Raw genomic sequence first — 16,464 nt, forward strand, 5'->3', positions numbered from 1 at the left:
TTCAAACTTCTGGTACTCACAAGTACAAGTGCATCAAACATATTAAGGTAGTTTTAAATTTTGTGTATGAAAAAAAACACCAGTCATTTGCTTCAGGTTACCTGTCAACTCCACCTGAAAGCGGAGGAAGTCAAGTCTTTCCTAAAAGAAAGGAAAAAGCCTCCATCTGCCCTAGACTCCTTGAGTCAGGGTCAGCGCCAGCACAGCGCTTCCCAGGGAGTCTCCCCGCAGGGTGGGCCCCACAGCTACCCACCCGAGTGCCTACTGCCTGGATCCCCCACCAGCATCCTAAGCCAACTCAATTCACCACCGAGGCCCTTTACTCCAACCTGCTCAGCCCACATCCTAACCTTGGGAAAGGTCATGCCTCAATTAACAGGGCCCACTCAGCCACTCAGTCATCTGGCTCTTCCCCTCTCTACGCCCTACTGACTGGTCTTCAGAATGTTTCTTGCAAATGCAAAACACAAGATATAAAACAGTTATACATTATGCTGTTACACAATCAGGGGGGAAAAAAAAAAGACTGGATTCAAATGCACCAGAATTTTGGATCACCTCTGGATCATGAAATTATGAGCAATTTTCAAATTGATTTCTTGGGTACACTTATCGCACACACTTTTTATAAGCACACAATCAAAACAATATTGTGAAAGTTTTTTCAGGGTCCTGTTCATAAGTTTCGATCTCATGCCCCTTCCTATTACTCAGAACTCCACCCTCATCCAGAGTCCCAGCCCTCCCAGTTGCACTCCAGTTCTCTGAACATCTGCCACAGACATCGGGGCTTGCAGCCCAGAATATGGCAGCAAAGTCAGTGGGATAGTAGGGCAAAAAAGGCACTCAGCACCGCCCTTGGGAAACAGTCAACCAATGCTCACTGTTGCTAGAGCTGGTCGTAGTAGTATTTCTCTACACTGCTATTGGACGAAACTTCTGAAAAGCCATCAGCAGCTCCCAGTGCCTAAAAAGAGCAACCAGTATTTATTACAGGGCCCTTACGCTGAGGCCTGATACTGTTAGCAAGGGCTACTTCATGCAAAAACCGTCTCAGCCCCACGAGGGGCTCCCGCGACAATCTCCACCTCACAGGCGAAGAAACTGAAGCCCAGAGCACCTGGGTAAAGCACCAGATCCAGAGCAAGGACGCGGCAGAGCTGGGGGCCAAACCCAGCCCGGCCAGCCTTCCCGTCCACCAGAAGTGTCCACAAGGACGGACATGCCCTGCTCCACATGTAGACACTGAGCCCTTGAAATGTGACTTGTACAGCTAAGAAACTACATTTTACATCTTATTTCATGTTAATATAAGGAGCCGCACACAGTCACAGGCTACAACACTAGCCAGCACAAGACGGGACTATAAAAGCCCCAACTCCCAAGCTGAACAAAGAAATGTCCGCAGAAAACCCTGCCTACCAACCTCTCAACCAATCCTTAGCAAAACCGCCAGTTCGCCTAAGATCCCCGGTAACTGTATTCGGTGCCATCTGCCAGGCATCCCCGCCTGTCCTCATCTGAGCCTTCTGTACTATGGGGGGGGAACCCATTCTCCTCCACGACCAAGCTGTGTGCCCTCAGGCAGGCTGTCTGGGTCTCTGAGCCTTCGTCCTCATCTGCAGAACGGAGGGACTGTGCCACCTTTCAAAGGGCATCCGTCAGGCAAGCACTTCACAGACCCCCCTTAAATGGTGGCCGCTGAAACCCCTTCTTCAGGGCTCAATTCAGTCTCCACCCTCTCCTCGAAGGGACCCTGGGAAGCCAGGAGACCTCTGCCTCCAGCCTCCAGAGCCCCCTGGAGGGCCCGACAACCACACGCGGATTCTGTGGCTGCCAGCGTGTGTGGCTCTGGCCCTGACTTCTCCGCCAGCGGCCCAGCCGCCCCCCGAGGCCAACAGCTCTGTCATCAGTGAGCCCAGGAGGACAAGCGCCCGGCAGAGGGCTCCGGGGGGAGGCGGGGCCAGCTCAGCCCGCTTTATTATCTGGGGGGCCGTTCCGTTTCCCCTCTGTCAAGTGGGGGTGAAAGCCTGTCAGTGAGTTGGCGGCAGGGGGAAAAGAAGCGGCCAAGCTGAAGAAGCGAGCGCGTGCCTGGCGCCATCGAGGCGGCGGTTCCACAGACACCTCCCACCCGAGGCTGGTGCCGAAGGAGATCGCAGAGGCCTCCGCGGAGCTACCTTCCCCGCCACGCCTGCTCTCCAAACGGGAAGGCTTCAGCAGAGCCTAGAGACATCAACCCCAGCCAAACAACCACCGGCATGTTTTCTTTTCCTTTTAACTTGACAGACATGACAGCAAATTCTACCTGAGAGGCTAATCCGGAAGAGAGGCTGAGAACCGTCATGGATAGACGGTGTGGGTGGACCGGTGTGGGTGGACCGGCCTTGTCAGATGAGAAAGCGCATTACAAAGCTAACATCTGTTCTGCTGCTGGCCCTCAACAAAAAAAAAATCTGGGGGGGGGGGGGGGGGGGACATTTTTAAAATACAAGTTATTGCATAAAGGTTCGATCGTGAAATTCTAAAACTAACAGTAATAACAGCAGCCATGGCACCCCACTCCAGCACTCTTGCCTGGAAAATCCCATGGACGGAGGAGCCTGGTGGGCTGCAGCCCATGGGGTCGCTAACAGTCGGGACAGGACTGAGCGACTTCGATTTCACTTTTCACTTTCATGCACCGGAGAAGGACATGGCAACCCACTCCAGTGTTCTTGCCTGGAGAATCCCAGGGACGGGGGAGCCTGGTGGGCTGCCGTCTTTGGGGTCACACAGAGTCGGACACGACTGAAGTGACTTAGCAGCAGCAGCAGTCTTCACAGAGCCCATGCTATATGCCAGGCACCACGTGTAGAACTTTGTCCCATGCATGTATCTCGAACCCCATGAGTGTTCTTCACACTGCCAACTGCAACTCATCAGTAGATCTTAAAGTCAATTTAGCAGACCTAAAAATAGAAATTTGGGGGGTTTCCCTAGAGGTCCAGTAGTTGAGACCCTGGGCTTCCATTGCTGGGGCTGTGGGTGGGATCCTGGTCAGGGACCTAGGATCCCACATGTCCCAAGATGTGGCCAAAAAATTAATTTTTAAAAAAATTTTAATAGAAAATTTTTAAAATGAGACAGAATACGATAAAATCAAAACTATGAGTGACCTGCATGTAACACTTCATAAATCTTTTACATATCTACAGGGCTTCCATTTTCAATGTGTTTCTTACTGTGAGTCATAGTAAAAAGTATTTGGAAAAAGACCTTGTCTCGGACTTCCCTGGTGGTTCAGTGGCTAAGACTCCGAGCTCTCAATGCAAAGGGCCTGGGTTTGATCCTGGTCAGGGAACTAGATCCCACATGCTGCAACTAAAAAAGATACCACATGCCATAACTAAGACCCACTGCAGCCAAAATAAATAATTATTAAAAAAAAAAAAAGAAAAAAAAGACCTTGTCTCACAAAAGATTTTATAAGGTATATATAATTATCATCACCATTTTGCAGATGTAAAAATTGGGGCTTAGGACAATTAAGCCTCTTGCTCAAAGGTACCCAGCTGGTAAATGACAGCTAAAACTGGAACCCAGGCCGTCTGCCCTCAGACCCCAACCATGTAACCCTGGTAGATAGGATAGATGACTCTGAAGAATCACCTAGTGTTTCCAGGAAAAAACAAGCAACTGAAACCGATAGGAAATGGACAAATTAGTTCCCAAATTATTATTTTGCTGGCTCTTCAGAAGGAAAAAAAAAAATCTATCTCGTAAGACCGTAAAAACTGAAACCAGTCAAAAAAGAAAAGATGAGGCATCAGACCAGGGGAAGAAATCACCAAGAAAAAGGCAGAGACAGTACATAAATAGTAAGCTTTTGCCCACAAAAATTATGAGTGAACGAAGTGTCTGCTGACATTTTATTCATGTTATAAAGCATAGCTGTGACTGTGCTAGGAAACTGACTTTTGGACAAGTTAACTATCTTCCTCAGTCTGGAAAATGGCATGATAATCACAGCCTCTACCTGTTGATATTATGAGAAACATTAAATGAGCTACTACACCACCGGTTCAGAGAAAACTCTCAATAAAGGGAGAGGCTTTATAAAGAACGTAATGGCTTTGATGGAACGTAATGGCTTTTTCAAACCTCAAACTACTACTTCTGCCACATAACCAAAAGCCACAAGGTGGTGCTGGGGTTCAGGGGGGGCCACCCCAAAATGCACCTCCATGGCATACTGATTGTTTTAAAGTTACTTAAGAAACGGTCAACCTATGAGGGAAACTCTGACCCTCCTCTGTCCCCCTGAACTCCCCGAAAGCAAGAAATCAATCTTCCATGGGAAAGGCATACGCCCTGTCTGTGGAGGTGGAAGGACACCCCTACTGCCAAAGACAGGGGATTCTGGACCTTGTTCTTTTTTAATGTGCTACCCCAGGGGGCTTCCCTGGGGGCTCAGTCAATATAGGAGGTGCAGGTTCAATCGCTGAGTCAGGAAGATCCCCCGGAGAAGGAAATGGCAATCCACTTCAGTATTCTTTCCTGGGAAATGCCATGGACAAAGGGCCCTGGTGGGCTACAGTCCACAGGGTCACAAAGAGTCAGACACCACTTAGCAAAGAAACAACCACCCCCAAGCCCAAACCCTGTTTAGATTCCTCACTAATTGGGCACACAAAACCTAAGGTTCTTTGACCTTTCAATTCCTTACAAGTTTGTTTCTTTTCCACCTGTTAACCTTTCATCAATTTCATTATTAGACCAGCCACAAGAACTCACCAACAGGGAGAGGAAGAAGTTTCCTCCTCCTGGACAATTATTAAAAAGGAATGCATCACATTCTGTCCTTAATCAAGCACTGGGTGCCTCTTCAGAGGACTGGTGACCACACAGGCTCCTGGCTCAGAGTCAGTATCTCACCCCCTTGCCCCATCCTTCAACAGGATGCAACCCAACCGCCCTATCACCCCAGGCCTCTCCTTCCTACTGGCTGCTTCCTGTTTGCCTTCGGGCTTGTACCCTTATTTGCAAAAGCCAAGACAGGGAAACAACTTAAGGGCCCATCAACAGATGAATGGATAAAGAAGACATGACCACACACACACACATAAATATGAATATGTGACTATTACCCAGCCATGAAAAAGAAGGAAATCCTGCCATTTGCAACAACACAGATGAATCTTGAGGGCATTATGCCAAGTGAAAGCAGTCAGAGAAAGAGAGCTACCGTATAGATGGCCCTGATGGGGGTCAAAAGTCACAAACTTTCTGTTATAAGATAAATCCTGAGGATATAATGTACAACCTGATGACCATAGTTAATACCTCTGGAAGGTATTTGAAAGCTGTTTTGAGAGTAAATCCTAACAGTTTTCATCACAAGGGAAAAAAGATTTTTTTCTTTTTTTTGGAACAACACGAGATGATGGATGTTAACTAACCTTATTGTGGTAATTATTTCACAACATATACAAGTCATTATGCCGTATATCTGACACTTACAAATATGTCAATCACATCTCAATCAAACTGGGGGAAAATTCTTTTAACAACTTCCTTCAAACCTTCTGGACAATGAGCTAAAAATTCTTTCTGTGGCGCCAATGACTTCTTGGATAACTCTTTAAAATTACATAAACAAGTTTTGAATTATTAATTATAAAACAACAAGAGCAAAGTAAAATCTCAAACAGTGAAAGGAAAAAACCGTCTTCTATCCTGGCCTAATAGACTCTTCATCAGCTCTCCTCCCCGGAGTTAGCTGTCAGGTTTCTTTCGAATCACTCTATACAGATACGGCCATGTGTATGCATGTATGTGTACATTTTTAACAACTCTACAACAGTGTATGCATCTGTGAGTATCTTGCTTTTCTTACTTAATTCTCTATCTTGGAACTCTTTTTAAGACAAAGATCCTAAGAGTCTTTTGTAAGTATTAAATTGTATTCTACCAAATGACTAGGCCACAATTTTAAAATTCCCCAATTACTGTACATTTAGGTCATTTATGATTTTTTTGCTGTTGTTATACAAAGAATGATGCAGAAATATCCTTACACATACATCTTGATAGATAGGAACACAATCTATAAAATAAAATCTTAGAAATAAAATTTCTCAGCCAAAGAGTTTATAAATTTCATATCTTGACAGCTACTGTCAAATTTCCCAACATGAAAGTTTCAAAGGTGTTGACCCTTTATGATCCCATCACCAGCACTCGAAGTTCAGCTAATATTCACCAATCTCATTGGTGAAAAATGGTTTCTTACAAATATTATAACCTGCACCTCTTTATGAGTTAAGCCAAGCATTTCTGGTTGGCCATTAGTATACCTCTTTCCACTTCACTGCCAACTTCCGGAACATTTTCTCTCCTTGAAATTGCTCTTTGGAAGGTTATCAACACTCGTCTCCTAGACCAAAGACCTCATCTTACTGGCATTAGCAGAGCACCATCTTGACAACACCAGACACCAACAAACACCACCTCTTTTGGGAGCCCCTTCTCCTTTCCTTTCACGACCATGCGCTGTGCTCTGGTTCTCCTATACCGCTACAGGCCAGTCATCTCCCTGGAAACCTAAAAGAAGCATATCCCAGCGCCCAACCTCTGATTCCCTCTTCTGATGGTAAACAGTCTTCTTTTTTAATCTACTGTGTATCTGTGCTTTATACATAAAAATAAGGTTTCTAGGAACTTCCCTGGTGGTCCAGTGGCTAGGATTCTGCGCTCCCAACACAGGGAGCCTCGGTCTGATCTCTGGGTCAGAGTATCAAGATACTAGATCCCGCACACTAGATCCTACATGCCGCAACTAAGACCCAGCACAGACAAATAAATAAACAAAATGTTTTTTAAAAAAAATTTCTCCTCCTGAGAAATCACCACCTCACTGTAACATTCTTAAACTGTCATCCATGTGCTAAAAATTTCCAAATGCCAATCCTCAGATCACCGGAGATTCGTGTTTTCTTCCAGTCTTCTCGACACCAGCAAAGAAATGGATGTCCTTCCGAAACTTCAGACAGTGAACCTCATCAACACTTGAGGGAGCACTCATTCTAGTGGGACGCTGTGCTTGTATTTGACATTTACTGCATCTCCTGAAACTCACAAACCCAAGAGAACACACGTTCCCCAAACCTCTCCCACCTTCTTAAGCACCAAACCTCAGTTAGCGACTCTCTATTCTTCCCCTCTCCCCACCTTCCCACCCAATGAACTGCCAATTCCTGTCAATTCTGCCCGCAAACTGTCTCCGTGGATCTGTCCAGGCTTCCCATCCCCACCTGGAGCCAGACTACTGCTTCCTTGGGCTCAGTTGCTCAGTTGTGTCCGACTCTTTGACCCCATGAACTGTAGCCCGCCAGGCTCCTCTGTCCATGGGATTTCCCAGGCCAGAATACCAGAGTGGGTTGCCATTTCCTTCTCCAGGGGATCTTCCTGACCCAGGGATCAAACACAGGTCTCCAGCATTGGCATGAGCTTAATAAATGCTTTCTAGTTACTCAACACAATCTTGTAGCATGTGCTCCAAAGCTTCTTTAGTTCAAAGAAGGAAAAGAAGGTTCATTTGTTGTACATGTAAATCCAAAATAGAGAACAATCTTTTAAAAACACCTAAATGGGGCCCATTTGTTTTGTAGGACTGAATATACATAGAAATGTATATGTCTGACTTACCAAAAAGTCAAACTTCTTCCCTAAAAAGCTTTAGAAATAACTTAAAAATCACAAAAGCACTGGTTTCCAATAGTTACAAATCAGAATAACGACTCCCTGCCTGCCAACAGAAAAACAGATTCAGGTAAATCAAAGAAGGCTGCAGCAATCTCTTGATTTTATAATCCTCTGATGCCTCAATCAGCTGTCAGAACTAACAATGACCTCCAAAGTCAACACAAGAAAAGTAGCAAAGGCCATATGGCAAGTTAAAATGTTCAACTTGCTTGAGAAGCCAATAAAAACAAGTGGCCTTGTGTGAACTGCTCCTACCAACTGGGAAGGACACATCCTATTTAGATCCACTTCATTCTTTAAAGCTAAACCAATTTTAAAAGTAACTATTCTCAAGCCAGTGATTATAGTCACTGAAAAGGAAGAACAGATTATTCTTCAGAGAATGCAGAGTCAAATCATTCTGTAAAGCATCACTTAGTAGAAACATTCAAGATTAAATTATAACCACCTCCCTATTAACATCGGCATATTTCAAACACGTGTACTTTAGTGTCCTTGAATTTTTTCTCCCAGGAAGCAAAACTTATTAATATAAGTTTTCCATCCGCTCTTTAACCTGAAGTTAAGGACGGCGAAACTACTGATCAGAAGTCAAGGTTCACGTTCGGTGAATCATAATCATCTCTTATTAAGAAATTAAAAAGTTACAGAGATAATAGTGAGAGAACTTCTGAGTTGGCACAATTGAGGGGACTTCGCCTCACAGCTCTGGTGCCCCGTAACCACGCTCGTGAATTTACACCTTCAGGAAAGTAATCCCTTGATGCTTTTCAAAGGGGGAGGGAAAAACTTCCTCAAATTCTCAGGACCGGGAAGAGTTTACAGGAATCTTCTCCGTGGCGCCGTAAACTCTTTACCCCCGGAGTCCCCTCCGGAGCAGTGTAAAAGCGAGAGCAAAGCTTCAAGTTGCCCCAGGCCCCCAGAGGCCACCACCGGGCCCGGGGGGCCGGGGACCGGCTCTGAACTCCAAGTCCAGGACGGCTCTGGAGGGGAGCCGGACACCAGCTCCCTCCGGGCGGGGAAGCGCGCGGGGGCCGCCTGCGCCCCAACCCCTGTACTCACCTGCGATTCATGGGCCGGACCCTCACGGCCACCTTGACCGAGGCCATCGCTCATGCCGGCCCGGCCCGCGTGCGCTCGCGCGGCCCCGCGCCCGCCGCAGCCCGCGGCTCCCGCCCCCTCCCCCTGCCCCCGCCCCCGCCCCCGCCCCTGCGCTCGGGCCGGACTCCGGGGCCGCGGCTGCCCTCCGGCCCCGCCTCTGAGCATGCCCAGAGCGACTCCGGCCCGCGTGATCCGCGCTTCGGCGGCGCCCGGGCGGCGCGCGGGGGCGGAGCCACGGTGCCCGGGAGCCGCTTCCGAGGTCAAGAAATCAGGTAGTTCGAGCCTCAGGGCCGCTGGGCACGGGGCGATTTCAAGAAAGCCTAAAACCCAACCTCATCTCTTGAAAAAACTGGAAGGAGGCAGAAGAGGAGTTCCCAGCAATTTAGGGCCAGCTCAAGAACCACAATCCTGAGGTCAGATTACCAAAAACAGTATTTCAGCCCTAACCATGGACCTGGCTTTACCCCACCGGGGGAGTTAACTCATCCAATTTAAAACCGGAGCAGAGAGATTATCACAGCTGGATAGTGGGCCACTCCTCAGGTCCTCTCTACTATTCTGACGCTGTCTGAGCCTGTGTTCTGGACCCCTCAATCCAGGGATACGAAGAAATGAAAATAAAAAGGTTATGGCAAGAATTGCTATATTGGCTGAAATCAGATCTTAATTGGACTTTTTTTGCACTTATGTTACAGTTTGGGCTTCCCAGGTGACTGAGTGGTAAAGAATCTCCCTGCAGTGCAGGAGACTGGGGTTCCATCCCTGGGTCGGGAAGATTCTCTAGAGAAAGAAATGGCAACTTGCTCCAGTATTCTTGCCTGGAGAATTCCAAAGACAGAGGAACCTGGTGGGCTACAGTCCATGAGGTTCCAAAGAGTCCGACAGGACTTAGCGACTGAGATCATACATGTTACAGTTCCATCTTCAAGGAATTAGGGGTGGGAAGGACTCTCTCCTGGGGCTTAGGGTCTTGGAGAAATGAAGTCCAAGGTCCTGTCCCTGCTCCCGGAGAATGCACATTCATTCAGTGGGTCCCTCATGCATACACTCTTTGGGGCATTCGTTCACACACACCCAGGGGCCCACCTATGAGCCGCAGGATTACCTGCGGGCCACATTAACCAGAACATCAATTCCACCTTTCTCCTGCTGCCCCATTCTGGGCCACTCAGCCCACCCATCCCAGCCCCACGACCCCACTCTTCCTGCCTCCGGTCTTACAGCTGAAGGGGGGTGGGGGCGGGCAGGAAAACCCACAGAAGGCAGTGCCCATACTCAAGAGCCAGTGCGCCCCCGGGTTCCTAATGGGCCACAAAAGGATGCCCTGCCCCCATCTCCTCCTTGCCGGTATTTCACACCCCCAGGGCACCCTGAGAACCTGGTAGGGGGCGGGAGGGCACTGCTCCTCCACAAGCCCAGCTATGACGGGGGCCGCAAGAAGCGGAGGCTGGTCTCCTGGGTTTGAGCTTCGGCTCCAGCATTAGCTTTGGGTGGCCCAGTCTGCATTATTGGGCGCCTCTAAGGCTCTTGCTTTATCTACAAATCAGGAACAACTGGTTGTTGGTTCACGCTTTGAGATGATGCCTGCAAACACGTGACCCACTTAAACGAGGAATCGCCGCGTCAGCTTCCCTAGAGCCCTGAGGCTGGCCGGGAATTAGCACCCTGCGAGTTCCTAGAGCCCGGAGACCCATGACTTTTCCCCTTGGGGAGCGCGGGGCTGGGTGCAGATTAGACCCAAGCGGCGGGGAAACCAGGCGCGCCGGTGTCCGGAGCGGGCCGGGCATGCGCGGCAGCGGCGGGCGGGGTAAAGGCAATGCGGAGAAGCTCGCGCGGCGCGGGGGATGCCCGGGCAGCGGGGGATGCCCGGGCAGGGGCGGAGCCCGCCTTATATGGGAGCTGAGCGAGGACAAACCGCGCGGGCCGCCTTCCCGGGGGGCGCGGCCCATCGTCTGCGTGAGCCGCCGCCGCCGCTGCTAGCGAGCACTCTATTCGAGTCGGGGGCTTCAGTGCACAGAATATGCGAGTGGCCCAGAGCCGACACAGCCAGCCCGTTTCTTAAAGACAACAAATTACACAAGCTTGCAGGAGTTCAAGATTAAAAGCTGTTTTCTGTGTCTAAGGCTTCACTGGTTGGCTCTTTGGAAGGTTTTGTTCATTCATTCATTCATTCATTTCCAACACGCTGCTCTTGTCTCTAAACCCTCTCTTCCTTCGTGACTTTGTCATTTGACGAAACAGACCAAAGCAGCCCCATAGACACTTTGGCCTCACCCAGCACTCCTGGAGCTTTTGAATAAAAGTGAGGCAGTTAAGTCTTCAACTCACGCTGGGCAGGGTGGGACAGAGACTTGGCCGGAGAACATTTCTAACTCAGAGTGAAAGAAGTCTCTGAAAGGGAAGACGAACGACAAGATAAGGAGGTGGCTCTACTTGTCAAAAGCACATTTCTGGAGTACTTTGCAAACCATAACGCTTATACACGTCACCTGGGGAAACTTGTGAACTGGCAGATTCTGATTGGACAGCTCTGGTGTGAAACCTGAGATGCTGCTTTTCCAGCAAACTCTGTGGGTGCAGCTGGTCTCAACTGGCCTAATTTATGGGGCTCGAGGCTGGAGGTTGGGCTCAACTGGGATTACTGGGAAGCCTGTGCGTCTTAGCCTCGAAAAGTTAGACGAGGTTTCTTAGTTGGGCGAGGCAGCCTTTCAGGATGGCACGCCCGGTGACTCTGTTGTAGCTCCGTTTGCCGACTTCCCGAATTGGTCAAAGGCAGCAAGTCCAGCATCGATGCGGAGGGCGTCACCCCCAGGAGCAGGTACCATGAGAGACACCAAAGTTACAAATCTACCAGAAGGTCCCTGAACTTGGATTGGGGGATGGGGGGGCGGGGCGGGGTGTAAATATCTGTTATAGCCTCTAAGTAAGATATATTCACTTTAGTAATACCAGAGATTTTGACACCTCTAGAAATTATGGATTTTCCTGTTCAATTTTTATTGTTTCAGCTTTCTCAAATTGTTAAAAGTCACTGTTACATTGAAATTATGGTCCTCATTAGACTGACACTACATCTTGTTATTTAATATAACCACATGCGTTAGTCTATCACAAATTTATCTTTTTTATATCTTGCTCACTGTGTTTCATTAAAATTGATTTTCCTTTCCATCCCGTGTATTTTATGCATTTAAAAAGGTTATTCTGAAAATGACATTTCACCAGACAACCAAAAGGGTACAGGGCACAAAAGCATTTAAGAACCTACAATTTGGAAATTCATTTCATTTGGATGAGTGAAGGGCAATTCTAGTTTCAAAAAAAAAAAAAAAATTGAGTGGTGATGGAGGGAAGAAAAGATTCTGAGGCCTATGTTAAAACCCGAATGGGGGGCTTCCCTGGTGGCTCAATGGTAAAAGAAGCCCCTGCTAATGCAGGAGACACTGGTCCAATCCCTGGTGGGGGAAGAGTCCACATGTCGCAGAGCCACAGTGCACCCCAACTATTGGGCCTGTGCTCTAGAGAATGGGAACTGCAACTGTTGAGCCCACACTTCAGCAATTACTGAAGACAGCACGCCCTAGAGCTGGTGCTCCACAAGCCACTGCAAGAAGAAGCCTGGGCACCACAACTAGAGAAAACCTGGGCAAAGCAACAAAGACCCAGCACAGCCAAAATTCAAATAAAATTGTAAAACAATAAAACCCCAAATGCTATCAGATAAGAATGGAATATTGACCCCATCACCCTTAAAGCCGTGTGTGTATATATGTGTTGGTTTGCTTTTGTTTTCTTGTTTCGATGTAGCTTGTTTGGGTTTTCATTTATTGTTGAATTCTTTTTTTTCCTCTAATGTTTCACAATCTCAGCACTGCCAAATAGTTGTGACTCATGTAAACTCCCTGAGACTTAGCTTCTTCATTTCAAAGTGAGATCGCATTGAAATGTTTACTCCACTGCAAAATATTTGAATCATCTTGAAATACCATTATCAGAAAAAAAAAAAAACCCACCCTCCTATCAGCTATATGTACAGTTATATATTTTTCCTCTAGTCTCTAAGGAACAAGGTTGATTTACTCTCTCACCAGTATGACTTTCAAAACCTTGATGAACAGCAGACTGGCACACTTCAATTGGAACATAGAATACAACTGACATCTCAGAAACCCAGTTGTTTTCCTGTTTGCAAGTACTGACTTCAAGCATTATATCACACAGCACACTTAATATCTTCATGTGGGTGTACATCATGGGACTTAAGTTGGATTTAGGAGGTATACAGTAAGTCAAAAAACTAAAGTAACTATTCTTCAGGTTCTCAAACAAATACATAATCGTATCAGAGACAGAAATCATAGATATGGAACACATATATACATATATACACACACACATATATACACAACACATATACACACACACACACACACACACAGAGCTTTAGGGGTGATAGGATTAATATTCCATTCTTATCTGATAGCATTTGGGGTTTTATTTTTTTACAATTGTATTTATTTATTTTTGGCTGTGCTGGGTCTTTGTTGCTTTGCCCAGGCTTTCATAAACATGGAAGATTTTCATGTTCTAAGTCATAAAATTTTAAATTAAATTTAGAATCTCCTAAAATACTGAACATTAAAAACAAAATCATTTGAGAAAGTGTACTCGGGGAACTGAGAGTGAAACCTGAGCTCCAAAGTAACAGTAAAGATAATCTTGAAAGTCATACATAGTAATTTTGTTGGCAAGCTATAGGCAGGTAGCTGTGAAAGGCAGTTTTCTTTTAGAGCAGAAGTGAATAAAGAAATCACAGAGACTCAATTTAATAGAAGCTATCACCCTAAATCACAGTCATTTTATACACTAAGATAGAAAAAAAGATTATTTTCAATTGCATATAACTAGACCTATGGTCACAAAGAGTTCAGAATCGATGGACTTTGTAGAGTCTGGAAGCATTTCAACTTCTTCAGAGTGAGAAACCACATTTAGTTGGAGAGATGAAGAAAAGTTTCATGGATGAATTGGTTGCAGAGACAAATCTTGCAGGACAGACAGTATTTGAGCCTCAAGATGGATGAGGAGATGACTTCTGAGGTGGAGGAAATACCTTGAACAAATATTCAGAGACAGGAAAGGAAGGGTCCTGCCCTGGTGGCTCAACTGATAAAAGAATTTGCCTGCAATGCAGGAGACCTGAGTTCAATCCCTGGGTTGGGAAGATCCCCTGGAGAAGGGAAAGGCTACCCACTCCACTATTCTGGCCTGGAGAATTCCATGGACTGCATAGTCCATGGGGCCGCAAAGAGTTGGACATGACTGAGCCACTTTTCTTTTCTTTATTTCTGCCCCAGAAATAGTGAGAAAGGAAAGCCTCTTTACCTAGAGCATAGTGTTAGAGGTTTAAAGATAGTGATACAGGGCACTTCCCTGGTGGTCCAGTGGTTGAGAGTCCACACCCCCAATGCAGGGAACTATCTCTAGACGGGAACTGGATCCCACATGCCACAACTCAAGGTCCCCCAGGCCAAACCAAGGTCCCGCACGTGGCAATGAACACTCCCTGTGCCGCAATGAAGACCAGTCACAGCCAAATAATAAATATTTTAAAAAATAAAGCTGGTGAGACATTCTCACACTCCCCGCCCCCCACACCCCTGTCCTGGCAGTGTCACTTTGCAGCGCTCGTCAGGGAAAGGAGTCTTTTTCTCCACCTGTTTGTGTGACTGGCCTGGTTACTTGCTTTGGCCCACCAAATGCAGCAGAATTAACTTTCCAGCCTAAGCTTGGAAAGACTTTCTGTGCCTTCACTTTTACTCCAGGGACCCTACCACTGTCATGTGAAGCAAGCAAGCTCAGGCTAGCCTGCTAAATGATGGCATGACCGGTCAAACCCAGCGCCACCATCAATAGCCAGCCAACCCCCAGACATGGGAGTGGGACCCCTTGCAGCAGCCAGCCCCGGCCACTTCATAAGCTGGTCAGAGGTTTATGAGAGCAGCCCGGAATGACAGAACCTGTCCAGACCAGCAGAACCACCAAGCTGACCTGTAGATGGACGGGGATCAGGATGCCAAAATATGCAACTGTGGCATAGAATTGTCTTAAATCTGAAGGCAATTAACAATAAACCAGCACAGGAAGAGCTCTTTGCCCTCCCCCATCTTCCAAAAAGCAGGACAGAAATTTCCCCTGGTGAAGCTAGTCCTCCTCCCCTCCCCCATACCAAAAGAACATGCCTTCTTACTAGAGGTAGAAAGGCAGCGCACCTTACTAAACTAACTTTTATCTCCCATTTGTTTCCCCCACATACTTACTTTCCCATGATTTACAACCACCCAGTCCTTACAGCCACTAGGAGATGAGAACCCTGTGCCTTTTTGTAGTCACGTCTCCACAATGTATTGCCTTTTGTTAAAATAATAAACTCCAATGCCTAACTGCTTTGGATGTTTTTCAATTCTTTTCAGTGATGCCTTCCATGCAAATTAAAAACCAAACCCTTCTTCTTGGTCTAACCTCAGCTAACCTTAACCTTTAACCTAATGTTAATCTAACCTTCCCCTTAACCTATCCTAACCTTAACGTTAATTGAGAATGGATGGTGAAAAGAACAGTTTGATCTGTTAGGTTGTTTGGCCAGTTTAATTTGCACACCCATGTTATCAACTCAAGAAGGTAAAGGAAGCTTTTTTTTTTTCCCACCCTGACAAGACTCATGAGCAATAAACCAGTGGTGGTCATTTAAGCCATTTGGTTTAGGGTAGTGTTGTTATTCAGTCACTGAGTCATGTCTGACTCTGTGACTCCATGGATTGTAGCCCAACAGGCTTCCCTGTCCTTCACTATTTCCCTGCGTTTGCTCAAACTCATGTCCATTGAGTCGGTGATGCCATCTAACCATCTCATCCTCTATTGTCTTCTTCTCCTCCTGCTCTCAATCTTTTCGAGCATCAGGGTCTTTTCCAATGAGTCAACTCTTCTTATGAGATGGCCAAAGTAGTGCAGTTTCAGCTTCAGCATCAGTTGTTCCAATGAATATTCAGGGTTGATTTCCTTTAGGATTGACTGGTTTGATCTCCTTGAAGTCCAAGGGACTTTCCAGAGTCTTCTCCAGTACCACAATTCAAAGGCATCAATTCTTCAGCACTCAGCCATCATTATGGTCCAACTCTCACATCTGTACAAGACTACTGGAAAAACCACAGCTTTGACTTAGGGTATGTGCATGTTATTGATTGCCTCCAAATATATCCTCATCTTATCTAAAAGAAAGGTTTTGGATAAATGGGATAATTCAGGAGCCTTGTTCAGTTCAGTTCAGTTCCTCAGTCGTGTCTGACTCTTTGTGACCCCATGGACTGCAGCACGCCAGGCCTCCCTGTCCATCACCAACTCCCAGAGTTTACTCAAATTCATGTCTGTTGAGTCGGTATGCCATCCAACAGTCTCATCCTCTGTCTTCACCTTCTCCTGGCTTCAGTCTTTCCCAGTATCAGAGTCTTTTCCAATGAGTCAGTTTTTTGCATCAGGTTGCTAAAGTATTGAAGTTTCAGCTTCAGTATCAGTACTTCCAATGAATATTCAGGACTGATTTCCTTTAGGATGGACTGGTTG

At 46.7% G+C, this 16,464-nt stretch overlaps 1 protein-coding gene across 14 annotated transcripts in view; it reads right to left on the reverse strand.

Moving 5' to 3' along the window:
• The window catches only part of KIF16B (kinesin family member 16B), a 279,760-nt gene extending 270,854 nt beyond the window's left edge, over nucleotides 1-8,906 (reverse strand). For all 14 annotated transcript variants that reach the window (XR_009689993.1, XR_009689992.1, XM_061125978.1 and 11 more), the window contains exon 1: nucleotides 8,806-8,906. Coding sequence is in view for 12 of the 14 variants with exons in the window: in XM_061125978.1 (XP_060981961.1) it covers nucleotides 8,806-8,852 (47 nt within the window). In the remaining 2 variants the exon portion in view is untranslated. The remainder of the gene's footprint in view (nucleotides 1-8,805) is intronic.
• Between the last annotated feature and the right edge of the window lie 7,558 nt (nucleotides 8,907-16,464).

The sequence above is a fragment of the Dama dama genome, chromosome 23 (assembly GCF_033118175.1).
Source record: "Dama dama isolate Ldn47 chromosome 23, ASM3311817v1, whole genome shotgun sequence".
NCBI lineage: Eukaryota > Metazoa > Chordata > Mammalia > Artiodactyla > Cervidae > Dama > Dama dama.